We start from the raw sequence: 21,756 nt of genomic DNA, 5'->3' as shown, positions 1-21,756 counted from the left end.
TGAGTAGGTGCAAGGTAAAAGACAAGGGCACGTGCATTTGCACATTTCAACCGTGGAAGGTTCCTCATGAATGGGCAGGAGCAATCTCCCGGTCTCGGTTCCCCTCCCGATGGTTAGAGTTCTGTACAGCATGCGTCTCGTACAGTCCCTCTTGTGGAATGTGACAGGGGTGTGTGAATAGCCGCTATGGTGCTGGGCTGGGTGATGGGCCAGACCGGACGGCTAAGGTCGGTGCCATCGCTGAGCGAAAAACATGATCCTGCTGTACGCAGCGTGAATGCTCCAAGGATCCTGAGATCTTGAAATGTAAATCAGGAGTAACAAATGCTTGTTCAAGAGTAAATTGATCAGTCAATTGGTATACCTCTTACATGAAAATTCCCCTACTATACGCTCGCTTTTCCCACTCAAAGCTCGTTGTGGCCAGGCGTCTCCGGATCTTGTGAGACGTCTTCTGCAACCTCTTCTACCTCGATCTTGACCTGCTCTTCTACATTCTCAGCCTTTGCCACTGGCTCCTCACCAGCAATCAGAAGGGAGTCAGGTATCTTCTCCTTCTTGCCTTCACCCATGCGAATAGCGTCGACCCATTGCTCAACCTCATCAGCTCCGAAAGAGCTGCCAGAGTACTTCTTGTACCATGCACGCTTTCCGTTTGTGGCGATAAGGTGGACGCCATCTGCACTTCCGAGACCAAGCTCTGCGACGATGGTGGCAGCAAGTGGGTTTGTGGGCGAGACGCCGACAAATGGGAAGAGATGGCTGCCAGAAGCATCGTACTTCTTGTGGATGGATGCAAGGGATGCAATGGCAGTGGCTGCAGCCTCCGAGGCTTCGTCCTCGGGAAGGAGGGCCAAGACGCAAGTCTTGCTCTGTTCGGTCAAGCACATTGTCTGCAGTTCGGCAGACTCGGACACGAGAGGAATCGTGGGCTTGGTCTCTTCTACTGGAAGTTCGATGGGGTCGGGTGTGTTCTCGTCCTTGACATTTGGATCAGGCGACTCGGTAGGCATGCCAGCCTCCTCTACAGTCTCATCCGTCGCTGACGCGGCAGCTGACGAAGAGTCTGCTGATTTGTGCGAAGCTGAGGCTTTGGCGAACTTGCTAGAGGACTTTGATTCCTTCTTGGCATCCTTCTTAGCCTTCGACTTCTTCTCTTTGCCGGGTGGGCAATCTGGGTTTGGTGGGGCAACTTGGGAGAGAAATTCGACCATGGCTGCTTTGTCGACCTTGCCACCATGCTTGATGGGAGTTTCGGAACCCGCAGGAATGAGAATCAAGCTCGGGAAGTCGGTGATTCCATACTTTTCCACTGCTGCCTTTTCCGACTTCTTGACCTGTGCGACCGAGACGATGCCAGCGAAGTCAATCGCTAGGGCGCGTAGTGTAGCACTGACGATACCCTTCTCACTGAAGAGAATAGCCTTTGCAGTGTCTTTGTTCTCTTGCAGCCACGCGTCCAGGTTCTTGTCATTGACCCTCTTGACCATGTTGGGAACCTTGTCCTTGACGGCGTCAACGATGCCCTTGGCCGAACGAGGCCCTTGGTAGTCCTCCACCGTAGGCTTTCCGGGCTTCTTGCCAGGCCGGACGATCTTGAGGGTAGGGAAACCCTGGACGCCCATCTTTCCGCAGAAGGGCTTGTTCATTTCTTCATCGCAGTTAACGGCGGCGACCTTGGCGATGCCGGCGAGGGATTTGGCGGCCGTCTCGTAGGCGGGCTTGAGGTTCTTGCAGTGGCCACACCATGGCGCATAGAATCTGGGACGTGTCAGGAAGGAGTGTGACTATGATTGGAGATGGCTTACTCGACAATCTAGGGAGTTGTTAGCTGGTCCTCGCCAGTAGATCGGAGATATACATACAGAAGTGTAGTTAGACTTTGCGATTACTCGGTCATAGTCCATGCCGGAGATCTGGACGACGGCGCTGTTCTTGCCGTAGATGCTCTCGGCGTGGGCATTGAGGGCCAGCGCGGCCGTGGCGGCGAACAGCGTGGTTGCGCGGACCATGGTTGCAGTGTAAGTGGAGTTGCGAGGATGAATTAGGGACCGAGCAGGAGGGGCGCCGCTGCAGTGATGATATAGCCTCACATGGCGGAGTTGCCAGGTTGGCCTTTTCTTTCACTTGTAACAGCTTGCCATAAGTTGCATGGCCATAGCTGAGATGCGGGGAGACAGGGGTACGGAGTCCGGACTAGCGCCTATGACCGCATTCTAGGCGCCTGCATCTCTACGCATCCCTCTCCAGACTAAACACCGCGTCTTCTTAGTACACGATATATTCCAATAATGGCCGACACAGTACCGGCAAAGCTCAAGAGCCTGCAGCTCGCGTCTTTCGCCAAGCGCGCTGCCCAGCTCGAGCGATTCAAGCCCATCGTCACCTACTGGTGTGAGTACCGCGCGCGTCGACACGAGAATTGTATACTAAAGCCAGACAGTACGCTTCTACATAGTCCAGAGAATCATCGCCGGTGGACTACACTCGGCTGACCAAGAATGCACCGCCTACACCACCGATCTCATGGAGAAGCTCGAGCAAGCAAAGGCCGAGAACCCCAACGAGGATGCCTTGCTGGATGACACGGTCGCAAGCGCATACTGCGAACAGTTCGCCCTGCAGACTCTCGCAAAGGCAGAAAGGGAGATGACCGAGAACAGAGTCAATGGGTGCGCACTACACACATAGCCTTATCGCTGCCGCTTCATCTGACATTCTCCCAGACAAACAGCCGATACCCTCCTCGCCGCGTCCACGTTCCTCGAGATAATGTCGATATGGAAGAACAACGATCCAGAGATCACTTCCAAAACAAAGTTCGCCAAATACCACGCGCTACGCATCGTCAAGGCCATCAAGGCCAACGAAGACCCCAATGCGACGAACCCCGTACAGGAAACAGCGCAACAACCAATGTCGCCGTCTGCTCTAGATCCAAACGATCCAGAAGTCCAGCGAATAAACCAAGGCGCTCCACCCCCGAACCCATACCAACCATCCGTAGAAACAGCACCGAATACCTCCACCCAACCATCGCCCAACTTCTCCGCACGCCAAGTATCACCACCACCTCCCAACCTCCCTTCTGCACCTACTGGATACACCCAGTCATCGCACAACGATGTATCTCCAATATCACAACCCGGCACCTCGAGGCAGGGCTCTGTCGTTTCGATCGGTGGTGGATACTTCCCGAGAACAGACGCTCCTGATCCTCCTACATTCACGGCAGAAACGACGGCACCAGGTCTACCAACCGCTCCAATGGACATAGACCCCATGACATCTTCTCTGCCCACAAGCCCTCAGCCACCGCAAGCTCCGGAACCATCAGACCCTGCAAGCTTCTATCAAAACCCGGCGTCTCCTGCGCCTGCTCAGGCTCCTCAGCAGCCACCACCTCAAAACCCATACCAATCTCCTACGCCCCCGCAAGTTCCGCAAAAGCCTCAGAGATTATCTTCCAGCTTCGGAGCACCCCCACAACAACATCAGTTTGCCTCGCCTTCGCCACAGCCGCCTCAACAACAGTACCAACAAGGCGGATTCTCTCAACCTGCTCAGCCGCAGTACCAGTCGGCGCCCCACCAGAATCCATACGCTCAACCACAACCTCCTCTCCAGCAAACATCGCAGGGTCCGTTCAGGAATGACGAGGATTCCATCATGGAAGCTACAAAGCATGCCAAGTGGGCCATTTCTGCGATGAACTTTGAAGATGCAGATACTGCTGTGAAGGAGCTCCGCACAGCCTTACGGGCTCTGGGTGCGTTATAGCAACGTGGTCATTCTTATGTAGCATGAAGAGGGGAGGAACATGGATCTGTAATCTCCGTATCACTTGTTAGTTTGATGTATACCCCTGTGTTATAGATAGATGCACCGTTTTCAAGAGGTGAGCCGATGTAGCTACAATGATACACAAGCTTTGATCATGCACGATCAGAGTTTCGAACGCAAGCGCTATCTCTAGTACCTAGACGTAGTCAATCTTGATATAACAGTATCCACGTGAAGATCGTCAAGCGCATCTGTTGGCCGTATATCCACAATTCTGCCAAGACTCTGTCGTGCACGTGCCTTGGGTCCGAAGCTTAAGAGCCGAAAATCCAACCACCTCGTTCTCACCCTCTATCGACCTTCACATCACAAGGGCGACTGCATGTAGTCATGCATCTGAGGCTCATTCGTAAAAGCTGTAATTCATGATCCAGTAGCGGCGAAGATGGCGCCCATCACACCTCTCAATGCGGCGGATATAACTGAAAAAGCGCGCCGGGAGCTGCTGCTCCTGCTCGAGGGTGTAAGGTAATATCAACGTCGCAGGTCGCTGCACCATCTAACGCGTGCGGACAGATCAGAGGAAAAAAGAACCTCGTACTAGAGAAAGCTCTCGCAGGCCCGCTGAACTTGCTCGTCAAGTTTTCTACGCTCCAGGAATATGGCGTCGACAAGCCCTTCTTCCTTGAGAACGACAATGTCGACTCTTCTCAGCGCAACATCGTCTTCCTCGTCAGGGGCGAGAAAGCGAAGACTGTGATGGCTGTTGCTGGTAAGTGAAGCTCCCTCGGCTTCCTTTCCTCCATCTGCCTCACGGCATCTGGAGCTTTGGGTCAAAAAGTAGGCTAGACAGACAGTACCCACTCTGCCTAGCCAGTCTTGATCCCTAGATTGAACATAGCACTTTTTTTGGATTGCCCTTCATCTCCATGTAGGAGCAGTCTATTGTACGGTGCTAACATACTAGATAGATCAAATCAAACGTATTCGGCGAGACAGCCAAATTGAACATGAATTCTCCATCTTCTGGGTGCCGCGCCGTACTATGACCTCGGACCAATTGCTTGAAGAGGCGGGTGTCTTGGGTGAAGCGAGCGTGAGCGAATGGCCGCTGTTCTTCGTACCGCTTGCAGATGATGTGCTATCGCTTGAACTTGAAGATGCTGTGTCAGATCTTTATCTCGTATGTGCGTCCTGGATCTGGTGCGGATTTGATACTAACCTTGCGTAGAAGAAAGATCCTACCGCGATCTACTTGTCGGCCAAAGCACTCATGCTTCAGCAACAGAAGTATGGTCTCTTCCCGCGCATCATCGGAAAAGGTGACAATGGTAAGCGGCTCGCCGACCTACTCATCCGCATGCGTACCGAAGTAACGGCCGGTGAGACCTCTACCGGCGGCGGCCCATCATTCCTGGGCTTAGCACCTAGTTCCAACATCGACAGTCTGATCATCATTGACCGAGAAGTCGACTTCCCTACGGCGTTACTCACACAGTTGACGTATGAAGGACTTATCGATGAGGTTTTTAATATTACCGCCAACCAGACCGAAGTCGACTCTTCCATAGCCGGTGGTGCACAGCCTCAGCAAGGTCAGACCGGATCAGCATCGACAAGTATGAAGCGCAAGATCATGATTGATTCGAAAGACGCTCTATACGCCGATCTAGGTGATGCAAACTTTGCTATCGTGGGTAACTTGCTCAACCAAGCAGCTCGTCGTCTGCAGAGCAGCACAGGACGCGACCAGCTTGCCACAAAGACGACTACAGAGCTTCGTGACTTTGTCGCCAAGTTGCCCGGTTATCAGGCCGAGCAAGCAAGCTTAAAACTACATACCAGTCTGGCTGAGGAGATTATCAAATTCACGCGCACTGACATCTTCACGCGGAGTTTGGAAGTGCAGCAGAATATCATGTCTGGCGCCGACCCAACAACACAGCACGATCTCATTAACGAGCTCATCAACCGCGATGTACCTCTCCCCGCTATACTCCGCTTGCTCTGCCTAGAGTCCACCACCAATGCCGGCATCCGCCCGAAAGATCTCGAGGCCTTCAAGCGCGCCATCATCCAGGCATATGGCCCGCAACACATCCTGACCCTCGCCTCACTCGAGAAGATGGGCCTACTAGGCCCACGAGGCGGCGTAAGTCTCGGAGGCGTAGGTGCGCCCGCCAAACCCGGCAGCGTTACCAACTACACACCTTTACGGAAGAGTCTTAAGCTCTGGGACGACGACGTGAACGAAGCAAGCCCCAACGACATCAGTTACACCTTCTCCGGCTACGCACCCCTCAGCGTTCGCATCATCCAATCCATCATCCAGAAGCACACGCTCGCCAACGCCATCAAACCCCCCTCCGACCCCCGCGCAAGCGCCCAAGCCAACCCCCTCGCCCAAGGCCTCCGCATCTTCGACGACGCGAGCAAATATATTCGCGGCGCCACATTTGATGAGACGCAGAAGGGCGAGGAGAAAGCCGTCAAAGCACGGCAGCTGTTGAATGGAAGTGCAGGTGAGAAGAACAAGACTATTGTTGTTTTCTTCCTGGGTGGTGTTACAAGGGCTGAGATTGCGGCGTTGAGGTTCGTAGGGGAGAAGTTGAAGGAGAGTGGTGGGGAGGGAAGGGGCAGCAGGATTGTGGTTTGTGCGACGAATGTGGTTAAGGGGGAGGGGTTGGTGGGCAGTGCGATCGAGAAGCAAAGGTTTAAGGCTTGATGTGGTGATGGTGGTGGTGGTAGCCGTGATAGCGCACATATGTCGAAGTAGACTCTCCTAATGAACACTTTTCTTTGAGAATATTGTCTCCTCCTTTCTATGGCTGGCCGACATCGAAGAAGGGAAGAAGAAGTCATGCTGTGGAGAATGCGCCTTCCTCCCGGAAGAAGCCACCATGCATTTAGGTGTGCCATTGTGCATTGCTTGAGCAGAAGCATCGGCACATGCGACATCGCAGACGGAACAGTAGAAGGTCTTCTCTCAATCGCCTTGACTTGTTTGGCTCGTGTCTGAGGATACTGTTTTGCGTTGCGGGCCTTTTGACTGGCCTTCCACCCTTCTGTAGGGATCGCTATCTTCTCTCGACCGTATGAAGATGCGTAAGCCTTGTCCTTCGCCCTTGTCGCAGCCTCAAGCTCCTCAAGCTCTTCCTTAGTAAGGTCGAGGTCACCCTCAACAGGGTCGAGGAGAGGGTTGTGGGAACAGCAGCTTTCTATGGCTGGCCGACATCGAGGAAAGGAAGAAGAAGAAGTCATGCTGTGGAGAATGCGCTTTCCTTCAGAAGCCACCATGTATATGCTTCGATTTACGAACCACAGTCAAGGGCGCTAGCAAAGTTGCCGAACACATGGGCCCATCATCTTGTCGAGATGCTGATCATGATGTAGCCTGGAGGTAGTCGGTGGGAGCGATAGCCACATAGGAACTAAACATGATAGAGTCTGTTGTGATCCGAGGTGTGTTGGAAGAGTATCACAGTACAGAATCATGATAGAGCCAGGAGGTATTCGCTGCTCATCGCAAAGACCACCGGTGGATAATACGGCAATGTAGTCGTCACAGCAACATTCATAACGATGGTGTATTCAGTGAAGTCATTTCAATTTCCTTTCCACTCTCTTCATGTAGCTACCTCGTGAGTTACATAAGAGACATTGACCGCTGGCATACTTTTGCAGAACATCCATTACGATCGTTTCGTCAGGCATCGTCGTGAAAGTACAAAGAAGACTTTTCCGCGTTCCTGAATACCGGGAACCCATGAAAGATAAGGAACCAAACACACCAAGTCTATCGTTAAATGCCGCAATAGATGAAACTCCGTTCGCAGCTCGCAGTCTGGGTATCCTGCACGTGCGCCCTTCCTTCCTTCCTGCACGCCCTTGTGGCGCTGCTGTCATGTGATGCGCTTATCGGGTGGAGAAGGCCTTGGTGACAGTGCGCTTGAGCGCAAGCTCCTTCTTCTTCAGGTCATCAGCGGGGGCGTCCTCAACCTCGAGCTGAGCCATGGCGTCAGAGAGAGCAGACTCGATCTTCTCCTTCTGGCCACGCTTGAGGCGGATGGATGTGGTGGGGTCGGAGATCATCTCCTCAACGCGGGAGATGTAGGACTCAAGCTGTTGCCTTGACTCGAACTTCTTGCTGAAGGCCTCGTCGGAGGACTTGAACTTCTGGGCGTCGTTGATCATGTTCTCGATGTCGGCAGACGAGAGCTTTCCGACAGCGTTGGAGATGGTGATGTTGGCGCTGCGGCCGGAGGTCTTCTCGGTGGCGGTGACCTTCAGGATACCGTTGACGTCGACCTCGAAGACGACCTCAAGGACGGCCTCACCAGCGCGCTGGGAAGAAGTCAGTAACAGTGCGTAAAATTGGGTGCAAAAGCTGCTCACCATGGGCGGGATCGGGGCCAAAGTGAACTCTCCGAGAGAGGTGTTGTCCTCGCAGTTGACACGCTCACCCTGGAAGACAGGGAACTGAACCGTTTGTTGATTATCAAGGGGGGTATTAGCATGGTCTTATCAAAAGGGTATCTTGGGTGTGCATACCGGCAACGGTGGTGAAGGTCCTCTTCTTGATGGTCTGAATGCAGAGTTAGCGAATGCAAAGTCATATGGCCATGGCAATACATACAGGGACGGTCTGACCGCGGGGAACGACGGGGGCGAAGATGTTACCCTCCATGGCTACACCAAGGGAGAGGGGAACGACATCGAGAAGGAGGAGGTCGGCAGTCTCGGCGGAGGTGGCCTTTCCGGAGAGGATACCAGCCTGGACGGCGGCACCGTAGGCAACGGCCTCATCGGGGTTGATGCTCTTCTCAAGCTTCTTTCCGTTGAAGTAGTCGCTGAGGAGCTTCTGGATCTTGGGAATACGGGTGGAACCACCAACAAGGACGATCTCGTCAACCTTGTCCTTGGCGATGGCGGCGTCCTTGAGAACCTGGGCAACGGGGTCCAGAGTGCCAGCGAAGGCCTTCTGGTTCAAGTCCTCGAAACGAGCACGGGTGATGTTGGCGTTGAAGTCCTCACCGTCGAACAGCGAGTCGATCTCAACAGTGGTCTGGGTGGCGTTGGAGAGGGTACGCTTGGCACGCTCGCAAGCAGTCCGGAGACGACGGAGGGCACGGGCGTCACCGCTGATGTCCTTCTTAGTCTTCTTTGTGAACTCCTTCTTGAAGTGGTCAAGGAGGTTGGTGTCGAAGTCCTGTCCACCTGCAACGAAGTCAGTACATGTCTCAAATGCACTTTGTGCAGCCACCTTATACAAGGGAAAAACTGAACAGGTCTGCAGACTACATTGACCCAAAACCTTGCAAAAGAGGTGACCTAAAGTCAACGTAGGCTCCAGGCTGTTCGGTTTCTCCTTAGGTTAGCGTGCAGCCAGAACTTACCCAAATGTGTGTCACCAGCGGTAGCCTTGACGGTGAAGACACCACCCTGGATGTGGAGAAGAGACACATCGAAAGTACCACCACCGAGATCGTAGATGAGGACGTTCCTCTCCTTGTCAGACTTTCCGGAACCGAGACCGTAAGCGATAGCGGCGGCGGTAGGCTCGTTGATGATGCGGAGAACGTTGAGGCCAGCAATGGCACCGGCGTCCTTGGTGGCTTGACGCTGGTTGTCGTTGAAGTAGGCGGGAACGGTGATGACGGCCTTCTCGACCTTCTTTCCGAGCTTAGTCTCAGCGACCTCCTTCATCTGTTGATTTTGTTAGCCGTTGCCCCGCCATGCTGGTGTGTGCGCAGATCTTACCTTGACGAGAACCATGGCAGAGATCTCCTGGGGAGAGAACTGCTTGGTCTCGCCGAGGTACTCAACCTCGACGAGAGGGCTGCCGCCCTGGTCAACGACCTTGAATGGCCATGACTTAATGTCCTTTGTGACGGTCTCGTCCTCGAATCGGCGACCAATGAGACGCCTGCGAAAGTCAGTCGGCTGATCGTGCGCGTGCGACGATGGAACGGCAAACTCACTTGACATCGAAGACGGTGTTCTCCGGGTTCATAGCAGCCTGGTTCTTGGCTGCCTCACCGATGAGACGCTCCTCGCTGGTGAAGGACACGAACGAGGGGGTGGTGAAGCTACCCTGCTCGTTGGCGACTGTGGGCAAACATTGTTAGACAATGGTCTCTGATAACAGAAGTGGCGGCGCATACTGATCTCGACATTGGTGCCCTCGTAGTTGGCAACGCAAGAGTAGGTGGTGCCTGCGATATTGTTAGCACACACGCATCCCACTGTGGGGTAATTCGCGAATATTACGCACCAAGATCGATGCCGATGGCACCCTCGTAGACTTCGTCGCTCATGATTGCGGTATGTGTATAAGGAACAACCTGAAAAATTGAAGAGCAGGAAGGTGTTGGAGAGAAGGTGGAAAAGAGGGTTGGGAATCTTTTTCGCGCTTGCTTAAAGGCGAGCGATCAGAGAAAAATTGGCCTGGCAGGGATCTCTCGTAGTGTCGGCGAATGACGCTAGGCAGACTCGGTTAACCTGGCGCGGCGCTTATCGATACTCAATGAAAAACCACCCATCCAACATCGATATATCTTCAAGCCTCGGCCCGCTGAGAAAGAAAAGAGTCCGGACCGTGACATTGAGAACGTGCCCCGCAGCCAAGCTTTGACAGCTAGTGGGAGGTTCTGAGACAAGACCTGCCTATATCGTCCTCCGTCTTGCCAATCCACGCCGGTGCACGCCCGGCGCTATCATCTGAAAACACTTTGGAACGTTGAGTAGTACGTAGTTCTCCAGCGTAGTGGACCAGATGCTCACTCGAGATGCCGTCTTCATGAATGAACCAATTTATTGCTCTTCTTTTCCTGTCCATGCCCAGGTGGGTTCCGGAACAAAGACCACGACAAACATCGCGATAGATTATGTCCATGGCCAGCTTCACACTTCTACCTATGGATCCTCCTGGAGCCGTCATACTGATGTTTGCAACTCCCGGTTTGATACTTTCTGATCTCTTCCTTCCAATGTCTTTCCAACCCCTTTTCGTATATCTACTTCTCCATTCTCAGAGATCACATGCAACCGTCTCACCAACTACCACAAACCTCAATGTCTAGCACCCAACCCTACTACATCGTCAGCAGCGCAGCCAAACGCTCCGCCGCTTTCAATCCCCGTGTCCTCGGCGTCTTCTCCACTAGAGCTCTAGCCGTCGCCGCTGTCGAAACAATTACATACCGGCAAATACCTGATAACGTTCAGCTCTGGATTATATGGTACATTGGCATCGATAACGCCATCAAAATCGTTCCCCAGTACAGCGATATGGTTGGCGCGTTTGCAAACCCTGCTAACACTGTCTTTCTGGCCATCGACGAATGTGACAACAATATCGTCGACACAAGAATATTGGGCACGGCGCATGACGCGTGGGCAGCATGCAAAGCTATGAAGCGTAAGTGCGGTGACTACTGGAAGGATGAGAAAGAATGGACTGACAACAATGGATGTAAACACGGCGAGGCGGAGTTCAACATAACGACCTCTAGCACCCCGACGGAAGTTGGAGACCACGTGTCACAGCAGTTGGCTGGCTTAAGAACAACGGGCATGTTGAAACATCACTGGTATGTCAAGGAGGTTGTGATTGTAGAACCGCGCTACTTGGTACAAGTCTGAGAGCCTGCAATCGGAGAGCTGAGTTTGCCGACGTTATGACTTAGCACCAGCGAGTAAAATGGGTGTAGATGGAAAATATGTGGTAACTCGTTCAACAAACTGGAAGTTGCTAACAGATGCTACCATATGCAAATGCCAATCACGTAATGTGCCACAACGCTACATCCATGTCCCTGCCACCCCCTTCCCATAACTCTTCCCTCACTATCATTCGCTTGCTTTATTGAATCTGCTGGTGCAGGAATGCGAGAACAACGCGGTTGAGTAACGCGGTGTGTAGTCGCAATGCAGGTGTGATTCCGGTATGCAGCCGTAGATATTTTCTTTGAGTCGCTTTCATCGGATAAAACTGTTCATCACTCTCCGTATTCCAGGTCTATCAAATACGTTCTTATGGCACTATCTTCCTTGCTACGTATTTGGGTCATAAGCACACCCGGAATTCTTGTGGCACAGTGTACAGCACTTCCGGCCTTTTCCTTCCTTCTTTACCCACCTCTTGTGCCTCGTCGTAGTGTTGTTAACGTCGAACTCGGCCTGATCACCACAAGAGACATTGCATATCGCGCAATGCAAATTCTTGTCGACAATAGCCTTTTGTCAGCTGGTGTAGGTCTTGGGATAGTGCTTTGCGTTCCCGGTCTTCTGAGATGCCTTAAGATCTGGGGTGGCGTCTTCTCTCTATTATCTAGAGTACTTCTTCTGATACTTGAGGTTCTTCTCGCGTGTTAGAGTCGCAATCTCCCCGAGTTTATCAGATGGCATATTGTGGTTCCACTCGATAGGGTCAAGTAGGTATGTACAGTTCTTCTCCTCCGAAACGGCGCTTAGGTTTGAACTAAGAGTGAGCGGATCAACAAGTCTACGTGGGAAAAAAGTGTAGTGAAGACTACATGATCTGAGAATGGTGCGTATTCGATTTGGGGAGGTAATGTAGTCGTCAATCTGAGTCAATTGTAGGTTCCACGATATGACTATGGAGCTGTGGTCGTAAAAGCTCAGGTTAGAAGATGGCCACATTCCCTGTGACAGACGATAGACTGTACTGCTTGGGAGGAGTAGCATCAAAGGCGATAGTATGTCTCTCAATAGCGAGCGACTTCCACGAGTTGCAAGAGGAGTCAAGGTTGCACACAGAGTATCGCTTTCCATATTCGGTGATCATGAAATCTGCCGTAACGTCATATCCAATCCCATGCCCTCCGCCCTTCACCATGCCATGAACGCCCTAAACACCAATTCCATGCTTCAGCCCGTCTAATTCCTCTTTCCCAAAAAAACGCACCCCATTCCCTCCATAACCCCTCAGACCGTCTCATCATGAAAGACAAAATTAATATCTCTCGGCCGCTGAGTGTTATACCTCACAAAGTTATCATCTCCCTGCGGCCTCTCCTTCTTCGTGTTGCTCGTCAGCATGCTCTGCAAGCTCACACACACGCTTTCGACGTTGTGGACGGGGGACCAGCCGGAGCGGTCGAGTAGGTCGAGGCAGATGATGCCGTTGGAGTAGATGTGTGGGTGCCAGGGTATGGGGTGGGTTTCGTCGCGGAGGAAGATTACTTCGGGGGCCTGTGGAGAGGAGGGTTAGCGAGGTCTGGTTTGGGGGTGAGGGTAGTATAGAAAAGGAACACGTACCTCGATAGGATACTGTGGTGTAAAGCTAAACTTCAACCGATACGTTTCGCCCTGGTACAACGGATTCGAGTCCATAACTTGAATGTCCATGAGCCAGGTTTGGAAGTCGTCAGCCTTAATGAGAGTTATGCCTGGCGGGAGTTTTTCGTGCATCTATACGCCGTTGTGTTAGCGGCTCTGTTCCTCCGTATGTGCATTCCCGTATCCGTTGCCTTCACATCGTGGCCATATTGTGTGTGTAGCTTTCGCGCGTCGATACGTGGAGTTTATAGGCGTCTGACGGGTGACAATGTGCTTCGACGGGCAACGAACAATGAACGAGAGGGTTACGGTACCTTTGCGAGCTCCTGTCATACAAGTTAGCTTCTAGATCTTTACATATATCGCATTGCACTCAAGCTCCATTTCGTAACTCAAGACCATGACAACATACCTTGCCTAACCGTTTCGACGCGAACATCTCGAGATGTGCAGCAGCAGCGCGCCTGTCAACCTGGGGTGTACGCGTAGGTATATGTAGCTAACAATGTATCCTGGGTCGACTCAGAGTGAATGACGTGTATTGTAGCTTCGTTCCGAGGTAGCTGAACAGCTCATAAGCTTATGGACAAGCTGCGACCCTGCAGGTGGACAACGTGTGGGGGAGGGGCAACCGCGCGCGTATCAGGTAGCAGCCTAGGATTGAGAAAAGCGATGGAAAGTTCGATCGTAGAATTCGAGTGAGCGACAGGGAAGAGGCTGGAAGGCACGAGGTAGAGGTGATAGGATGTGTGAATTGTTTGCGCGGTCGCTGCCTGATGTCTCGGTGCTCGGCTTTGTTGCGAAGGTTGGTTCACGCGGCGCGCCAGGGCGGAACGCGGCTATCCAGGTACATTTTGCTGTGAACCATCTGGGCATCCTCATAATTTACCAACTATGCTCTTCAATACTAGATGGCACTCGAGATATCTGTAGTGTATACCGCATCCATCCAAATTATCATTGACGTAGAAGTATGTTTCGCCTTAGGGAGTACCTATCTATCAACATTTAACACTGTGTATGTAGCAACACGAATCTGAGCCACCGCTGGTAATGGATATTTTGTTGAATATTCGAGATAGCATTGACCCATGATATCTCTCGCGCCATACGCCCGCCATACCGTAGCTTTTCCTAGCCAAGTTATACACACCTGCAGAAGACACTGCAACGGAAATCATTACTAGAAACGCGATGTAGAACCAAGAAGAATACGCTCAAGAACGACACTCGAAGCCTACGAGTAAAACGCGCCCTTCTGGAAACTCTCAACACCCATATCGCCCGCCTTGCTGTCCACCTTCGGGCCAACCTTCTCTGGTGCCGATACTGGAGCTCCGGTCATGGTGGCAGTCCTGCTCGCGGCGCTGCTGTTCGTCATTGTCTGTGTTCTGCTACCAGCTGGGCTTCCGCTCTGGCTTCCGCTGGTAATCTGTGCTGGTGTCTTGCGTTGAATAGGCTCGAGGTAGATGCCTGGGAGGTAGCCCATGCGTCCGTCTCTTGATCTGCACCTCCACCATTCTGATGCGTTGCCCATGGGATCGCTCTTGCTGAGCACAGCAACCATGTCTCCCTTCTTCACTGACAAGTCCATTGCGTGCATGTTGGCGTTGGGTGTGAAGTCGTAAAGCGCGCGGCAGAATTCGAGCTTGTTGGGGTCGAGGGGCTGTCCGGCCTGTGGGTTCTCGAGCATCTTCTGTTGCTCTTGGGCTTCTTGTGATCTCGCAAGCGCCTTGATGAGCTTGCCCATTAGGTAGGGCAGACCGAAAACAGCGAGCATGAAAACGATGAATGGCTTCTTGGAAGGCTTTGCGGGGGCTGGCGAGCCGTCGGGCATACGTCCGTTGAAGGCTGCAAAACTCGCGGGGGTGAGGGCGGTCGCATCTGCTGGTAGGGGTCGTCCGGTGAGCTTTGCGATTGCCGTTCGTATCCATCGCATTATCGTGTAGATGCCCAGTACCGAGCCAAGCGTTTGTCGTAGGTTTCCAAACTGCTCTGCCACGGATACCATGGCTGTTGATGTTAGCATATCGCTGGAAGTTGGAAAGGGGCGGACGTACCGAAGAATGACGAATGTGTCGCCATATATGTGCTCTGAAGCATCTGGGCGAAGCCGCCGAATGCGCCGACGATGTTCTCAATCAGCTGAAAGGTCGCTGCTGTGCTCTGGCTGAATGATTGTGTGAGGCTGCTGTTTGGATCGCCCTGCATGCCTCCCATACCGCCGTACATTCCGCCCATGCCCATGCCCATACCTCCCATGCCGCCGTACATGCCACCCATACCGCCCATTCCACCGTACATGGAGCCGTAGCCACCCCCCATGCTGGAGTAGGGCGAGCTGTAGCTGCTCATTCCACCATATCCGCTGCTGTAGGGGGAGCCGTATCGGTTGTTCATGCTCGAGTAGTTGGACGCGTTGCGGTTTGCGACGGTGCTGAGTGAGTCTGGTACGGATGGTAGCGGAGGCGCACTCGAGGATGTGGCTGTTGAGGTGGGTGCTGTGCTGCTATTCGATCCAGTGAGGCCTGTGTTGTTGTTAGTCGCGGCGTCCCTGACGTATTGGATGGCTGGCGGACTCACCAACCGAGGCACTCGTCGCGCCGTTGCTCGTCTCCCAGGGCTTTGGCGGCGATGGCGCAGACATATTTCCGTGTGTGCCTCCTCCGCGCTATTGCGCAGTGCAGAAAGTGACTTTGCAGAGACGATTGCGGATGTCGTCAGCAAACGTCGAGAGGCTGGCAATTCGCGGCGATCGGGGCAGCGAGTTTTTGCGGGGAAACTGCGCCGGCCGAGACTGGCAATCGCTCAAGGGGCGGATCCGCGTCGACAGTGGCTGCACGTGAGCAGTAAGTTGGGCGATGTATTAGATGCGAAGACGCGACGTGGTGTGTAGACGGTAATGGAGGCGATGAGTAGATGCGCAGTGTCGTCGGCCGGGATGCGGCTGGTCGTCGTTCACGGACGCTGAGTCGCGAACAGACCTCGGTTTCTCGTGCCCGCTTGGGCAGGCCTATCCGTCAGCTTGCCACCACTCCAACCGCCGGCCCACTCCGCTGCATCGCCCATGTCCGTCTTCAGATGATTGTTGCATTGCTTACGAGCCTGCCTCGGTCGCACGTCTCACGTGTCGGGACTTCACAAATGATTTTCTTGTGCAATTCAAGAGCACTTCGGTTGTACTGCTAGGTGTATGGTTGGTTGTATGTAAGATGTCTTCACACGAATATCTCAATCCTCCAGGCCTAAAAACCATGCACCTCAGTCCCCAATAGCATACAGAGAATGCACCCAGCTATCCGGATCGTATGCCACCAACTTCTGAATCGCATCATTTGACATGCTCTCGGAAAAGTCAAAGTCGTCGTCCAACACCAATGCCGTAATGTGCGGATAATGCCAAACAACCGCAAACTTCATCTTCTTTCCTACCGGTCTGCTGAAGTAATTGGAGTCACCACCCTCCAGATTGCCCTGCCGATGTATAGTCGACTTTGCGCGTTCGGCGCCTTTGCTGAGAAGCTCGAAGGCGTCAAACTCGCCACAGCCGGTTGACCAGCATGAGCAGGGAATGTTGTTGCGGTCGTTGCCGTACTGGAGGATGCGAGGTATGGCTGCATTGAGGAACCAGTAGGCCGGGGCGTCAGAGAGGAGGCCTTGGTCCGTACCTACATTGTCGTAGTGATCCATTTGGAATTCGATGAAGAAGGCTTTCGAGGAGCCTGACCAGCCGTAGTGAGATGTCGCGTCTGGTCTCCAGTACGGGCAGTCTGCGTCACACTCTTTATCGGAAAGAACCACGATCTCGTTCTCAGACGTATTTAGCGTGCCTTCGAACGGCTCACTCTCAGCTGCTACTTTGTCACCCCGGGGAGTGACGTAGCTGAGCGAGTTTCCAAATGCACTGAACATGTCAGCTTCGAAACTTATGAAAGGAGAAAATACTCACTAGTCAAAAGTACCCGATTTCTGAGGATCACCCAGATTAGCCATGAAGCTGAGCCCGGTGGCTTGAGCCGGTGATGTAGACGTGTAGTATGCTATCCGCTTCCAATCTGAACCCTGCCTCTTCAAAATGGGCGATGGCGAGGGCGAGGGGATGTCAAATGGTTGTCCATCTGGACGCTGTGATACTGGTAATGGGTCTTGTGGAGGTGACGGTGAGGGCGAAGGGATGTCAAAAGGCTGTCCGTCTGGTCGCTGCGATACTGGTAACGTCTCTTGTGGTGACGATGGTGAAGGAGAGGGTACGATAGGCTGTCCATCTGGGCGCTGGGATACCGTCAATATGCCTTGCATTGAGGATGGCGAGGGCAAGGGGAATTGAATAGGTTGTCCGTCTGGCAACTGTGACACCGGTAATATGTCTTGTGTTGATGACGGCGAGGGCGAAGGGGAATCGAAGAGCTGTCCGTCTGGACGCTGGGACACTGGCAATGTGTCTTGCGGTGATGATGATGAGGGTGAAGGGACCTCAAAAGGCTGTCCATCTGGATGCTGTGACACGGGTAGCGTGTCCTGTGTTGACGATGGTTCCGGTCCATGTTTTAGTGTCGGCGTCGGACTGACGTAAACCTGCCCATTGGGTCGCTGAAAGATGGGCTCGGGCTTTTCGTTTTCAACGCAAGTACAGTTCGGCTCTGGAGGTGTAGAGCCAGAGATCGATACAGCACCAGGCGTTGGTAAGCACGGCAGTGGAGGACCTATGTAGGTTGTGTTTGGTCCAGACTGTGTAATACCAGTCGGGGAACAAGCCGCGTCTATGGTCACCGTCCGTGTCACTGTCGTCGAGACGCACCTGGACGATGTGGTGCATGCATCCCTGTTGAAAAGGCTGGGCCGGCCAGAAGATGTCGACTGTGTCAGCATAGTAGTAGGGTTTGTAGCCACTGGTGTCTCTGGCTGCTCCAACGATCGCCGACGGTTGTAGAAAGGTACTGTAGTTCGCTTCCCCATAGCGCGTGCGTCACCAGGTAGTTGGTATACGGCGAGTTGAGAGACGTTCATCGGCCCGCGTAGGTGCATGGACACCTGATCTTGTCAGCGATGCAACAACTGGAGCCCGAGTCAAACTATACTTGTCCGAACAATGGTGTCAGTGGTCCTGCGCTAGGATAGTCGACACGTTCATGCCCACAGATACCAGTCTTTGGATCGACTGTAGTGGTCCGATTGTAGGCACCAGGCTGGCTGATGTTGCGGTAGGTGATGGCCCAGACCTCAGAACAGTACCAGTTGCCATCAGAGGATAATTCGGCGGTACCGCGACATAGCTCTTTGGCGGTTCTGCTGTAGGCAAGGGGGAGGAGGATGACTGCGCTTAGTATTGTATGCTTCATGCTGAATAATTGAAAGAGGCTATTGTACGAGCAATGGGTTGCGGGATGTGTATGAAGCGTGAAAGAAAACGTTGGAGTGAGGTAGGGTTGTGATGAGCTGGCACAGGTTCCATGGATGTATTATTATTGATATATTTGACTATGGCGTGACGACATCTAGCATGCGGAAGCCACGGGCAGTGTACGAGAAACCGCGTACGCGTGAGTCAACAAGAAAGTGCGATCTGACCGAGGCTGAAGGCGACAACAACCTAATGTAATTGAAAACTGCTTCTTGTAAGTCCATGTCGCCAGTAAAGTTTCATGTAAATAAAGAAGTTGATAAGATCGCAAATCAGAGTATAAGTTGAATGCACTGGCAACGCCCTTACGGGTGTGCCTAAAATAAGAGGTGCCAAAAGTATGGGTTGTCATCATTGTGCGATGAAGAAAACGGCAGAAGTACATACCGAGTAGTAGATACAGGAGGAAGCGCAAGTAGAGGTGATCTGTATATCTGGTTCTTGTTAGCACTGGTCGCTCGCAAGATTTCATGCAGTAAAGCAGAGATGGCACTTGTCAGAATAGAGATTTATGCACCGGCGAGGTTCCGAAGAACCCCGCCTAAAATAAGAGGCGTCGAATGCACTGGATCTCATCATTGTGATGGAAGGGAGGAACTGGGTTGAACTTACGTTGGGAGTGAGCTGCTGTAGCTGGCTTAGGGTAAGCAATTCCGAAGAGATATCAATCGTAATCTGATGCGCGACCATCTAGCTTCAACATAGCTGAGACAATCGCGCTTGCACGCCGAGGTCAATGTTTTGACATCGTGAGGTGCGGAGGACGAGGTTGGTCGTCGCAGACTTTTTGTCTGGCAGGAGCTTTGACGCTAGCCCGCGCACGGTCCACCACAGACCTAGCCGAGCCGCGAGAAATTGGAGTCTTCGATCGCGAACTTCAACCCACGACAAGCCCACCACCACGTCTCCGTACTAATCGACCAGGTCGCCATCCGGAACATTCATTCAAAATGGGTCGTCTTCACAGCAACGGAAAGGGCATATCAGCCTCCGCCATCCCCTACTCCCGCAGCCCCCCGGCGTGGTTGAAGACCACCCCCGAGCAGGTTGTCGACCAGATCTGCAAGCTCGCGAAGAAGGGTGCTACACCATCTCAGTAAGACAATCGCTTGGAAAGGAATACACACAGATTTGGTCGGCTAACACAATCGCAGGATTGGTGAGATCCTCCGTGACTCGCACGGTGTCGCTCAGGTCAAGGTTGTCACCGGCAACAAGATCCTCCGAATCCTCAAGTCGAACGGTACGATTGCCCTATACACATGAAAGCGCATGTCGACACAGCTCTGCTCCTCGTGAGCATCTGCGCGCTATACAAAACTGCATTTGTTGGTCTAGGCTAACATTTTGCGCTTAAGGCCTCAGCCCCGACATCCCAGAGGACCTCTACATGTTGATCAAGAAGGCCGTTGCCGTCCGCAAGCACCTTCAGACCAACCGCAAGGACCGCGACTCCAAGTTCCGCCTCATTCTCATCGAGTCCCGTATCCACCGTGTAAGTTTACCCAGACTCTCCCCATAACAAGAGCACGTGCTGATCATCCCCAGCTCTCCCGCTACTACAAGACCGTCGGTGCCCTCCCCCCTACCTGGAGGTACGAGAGCGCCACCGCCTCTACCCTCGTCGCATAAGCAGATGTCGGATTGGTGTGGATGGTAGTCGTCATGGTAGACATTTAAGTGGAGTTTCACGGGCATGGATGCTTTGCGGATACCTAGCAGGATCACGATATGGAATGAATCAATCAAAAGCATCACCTCGCATTGAATATACCCAATTTGCATTGAAAGTGTCAAAATCTGAAATCTGTTTGTTGTAATCCTGCTTGACTTGGGTATCATCCTGACGCCGTCTTATACTTTTGGTGAACATCTGCCACGCGCTTGAAGTCGTTCTATATCGCTTGCCCTTCAAAGCCATGCTGGTCGTCCAGTAGTCAAGCTTGCCAGATATACTGCAAAGCTCACCGCCCAAACGCGCATGCGCATGACAGTCTCCTTCTCGTCGATGAGTGCTTGAGTGAAGCTGCTCATGTGACTGTCCATCCACAGAGCTACTTCGTCTTCGCCCTAAGTATCCTATTCTATCCTCCCTCCACCGCTATCATCCCATCACCCTTTTCCACAAGCCCATCACGTCCCCTCAATCTCCCTACTCTTCCCCGCCAGAAACTCACTCAACCACTTGAGCGGCTTCTCCGGCTCCGCAGTAGCAAGATGTTTCATCGCCTCGAGCAGATGCGGCGTCACATGCTGATTCAGATACACCCGCGTGGGACTACCGTGTGGAATAGGTTGTGTGGGCGCTTGCGCAGTGGGGTGCGGTGAGTTGCGCGATGAGGCTGCAGGGGTGGGTGTCGGCGCTGTGGTAGCGGTCGGTAGAGTTGGTGCGGAGGGTGGTGCGGGCGTGGAGGTGGAGGGTGTGGGCGGGACGGTTTGGACGCTGGGTTGGTGGGTGGGTGTTGAGGCTGAGGCGTCGAGGGCGGTGGGCTTGAAGAGGGTGTTAGTAAGGGACTTTTGGTGGTGATGTCTAGGATGGTAGCTTACTGCTGGTGCTGCGCCTGAATCTGCCATTTCTACATCTGCGGGTTGTTCTGTAGGTGCTTGTTGCGCCTCGCCATCTGTGAGCGCTGGGTCGATGTCGGGGTTTGCGACGGCTGGGTTGGGAGACGGTTCTGCCATTTCTGAAGCTGGGTATGAGTTCTTCTGGGTGTTTGACGCGAATTGGCGCGGTTGGAGGAGGCGAGAATGGGTGTTTGTGGCGTTGAGATGGGGAGTTGGACTTTCTTGAGAGCGTCTTGGTAGCTTGAGCTTCGAGCGCGATTGATGTTCGGGCTAGCCTCGGCGTTTTGGAGCTTTCCTTCACTTTCTTTGGGGGCACCACCACGACCTCCGCTTGTACGAGAGCACAACTTTCAGACCAGAGTCCGTTTTGGAGACTTCAAGGCTTTAGCATCGAGTATAGATTTACGCATCACAGCAATGACTTTGCCAGGCACAACAAAAAACACGCGAACTTCACACAAACCCGTCATGAGAGCAGTATCTTGCACTTGAAAACAGATGATATGATAACTATCTTACAAGCTCGTCTACTTCGAATCAAACAAGCAAGGAACCAGAACGCCCTGCTACAGAAATGCAACCATCTCGAGACTCTTCATCATGCATTGCTCGGCCGTAATCCATATATATCCTCACTCGTGTTCATCCTTCATCTGCATCATCAACGTGTGCTCCTACGATATTGCGTAGCTGCAGCCATACGC

General features: G+C 52.9%; 8 protein-coding genes across 8 annotated transcripts; 3 read left to right on the top strand and 5 right to left on the bottom strand.

The window, feature by feature from the left end:
* Positions 1–407: 407 nt before the first annotated feature.
* Positions 408–2,012, bottom strand: J4E85_008863 (uncharacterized protein; the record flags this gene model as incomplete). The annotated part of the gene is made up of 3 exons (XM_051473087.1): positions 408–1,761; positions 1,809–1,816; positions 1,866–2,012. 3 exons carry the CDS (start codon positions 2,010–2,012, stop codon positions 408–410), a joined length of 1,509 nt encoding a protein of 502 aa, XP_051323307.1.
* A 279-nt stretch (positions 2,013–2,291) lies between these two features.
* On the top strand, positions 2,292–3,780 carry J4E85_008862 (uncharacterized protein; the record flags this gene model as incomplete). Its single annotated transcript, XM_051473086.1, has 3 exons — positions 2,292–2,394; positions 2,444–2,672; positions 2,727–3,780. 3 exons carry the CDS (start codon positions 2,292–2,294, stop codon positions 3,778–3,780), a joined length of 1,386 nt encoding a protein of 461 aa, XP_051323306.1.
* Positions 3,781–4,228: 448 nt separating this feature from the next.
* J4E85_008861 (uncharacterized protein) lies at positions 4,229–6,508 on the top strand (the record flags this gene model as incomplete). Its single annotated transcript, XM_051473085.1, has 4 exons — positions 4,229–4,306; positions 4,330–4,555; positions 4,755–4,966; positions 5,015–6,508. 4 exons carry the CDS (start codon positions 4,229–4,231, stop codon positions 6,506–6,508), a joined length of 2,010 nt encoding a protein of 669 aa, XP_051323305.1.
* A 1,190-nt stretch (positions 6,509–7,698) lies between these two features.
* On the bottom strand, positions 7,699–10,100 carry SSB1 (Heat shock protein ssb1; the record flags this gene model as incomplete). Its single annotated transcript, XM_051473084.1, has 9 exons — positions 7,699–8,127; positions 8,179–8,303; positions 8,335–8,368; positions 8,420–9,000; positions 9,180–9,489; positions 9,544–9,709; positions 9,765–9,891; positions 9,948–9,998; positions 10,058–10,100. 9 exons carry the CDS (start codon positions 10,098–10,100, stop codon positions 7,699–7,701), a joined length of 1,866 nt encoding a protein of 621 aa, XP_051323304.1.
* A 2,632-nt stretch (positions 10,101–12,732) lies between these two features.
* Positions 12,733–13,525, bottom strand: J4E85_008859 (uncharacterized protein; the record flags this gene model as incomplete). The annotated part of the gene is made up of 3 exons (XM_051473083.1): positions 12,733–12,999; positions 13,066–13,218; positions 13,499–13,525. 3 exons carry the CDS (start codon positions 13,523–13,525, stop codon positions 12,733–12,735), a joined length of 447 nt encoding a protein of 148 aa, XP_051323303.1.
* A 798-nt stretch (positions 13,526–14,323) lies between these two features.
* On the bottom strand, positions 14,324–15,733 carry J4E85_008858 (uncharacterized protein; the record flags this gene model as incomplete). The annotated part of the gene is made up of 3 exons (XM_051473082.1): positions 14,324–15,099; positions 15,147–15,614; positions 15,670–15,733. 3 exons carry the CDS (start codon positions 15,731–15,733, stop codon positions 14,324–14,326), a joined length of 1,308 nt encoding a protein of 435 aa, XP_051323302.1.
* Positions 15,734–16,347: 614 nt separating this feature from the next.
* J4E85_008857 (uncharacterized protein) lies at positions 16,348–17,385 on the bottom strand (the record flags this gene model as incomplete). Its single annotated transcript, XM_051473081.1, has 2 exons — positions 16,348–16,990; positions 17,036–17,385. 2 exons carry the CDS (start codon positions 17,383–17,385, stop codon positions 16,348–16,350), a joined length of 993 nt encoding a protein of 330 aa, XP_051323301.1.
* A 2,052-nt stretch (positions 17,386–19,437) lies between these two features.
* RPS13A (40S ribosomal protein S13-1) lies at positions 19,438–20,119 on the top strand (the record flags this gene model as incomplete). Its single annotated transcript, XM_051473080.1, has 4 exons — positions 19,438–19,583; positions 19,642–19,730; positions 19,846–19,982; positions 20,036–20,119. 4 exons carry the CDS (start codon positions 19,438–19,440, stop codon positions 20,117–20,119), a joined length of 456 nt encoding a protein of 151 aa, XP_051323300.1.
* Positions 20,120–21,756: the final 1,637 nt, after the last annotated feature.

This window comes from Alternaria conjuncta (assembly GCF_024043145.1).
Source record: "Alternaria conjuncta strain BMP 0040 chromosome Unknown scaffold_14, whole genome shotgun sequence".
In the NCBI taxonomy this organism is placed as follows: Eukaryota; Fungi; Ascomycota; class Dothideomycetes; order Pleosporales; family Pleosporaceae; genus Alternaria; species Alternaria conjuncta.
This window is presented reverse-complemented; position numbering and strand designations above follow the sequence as displayed.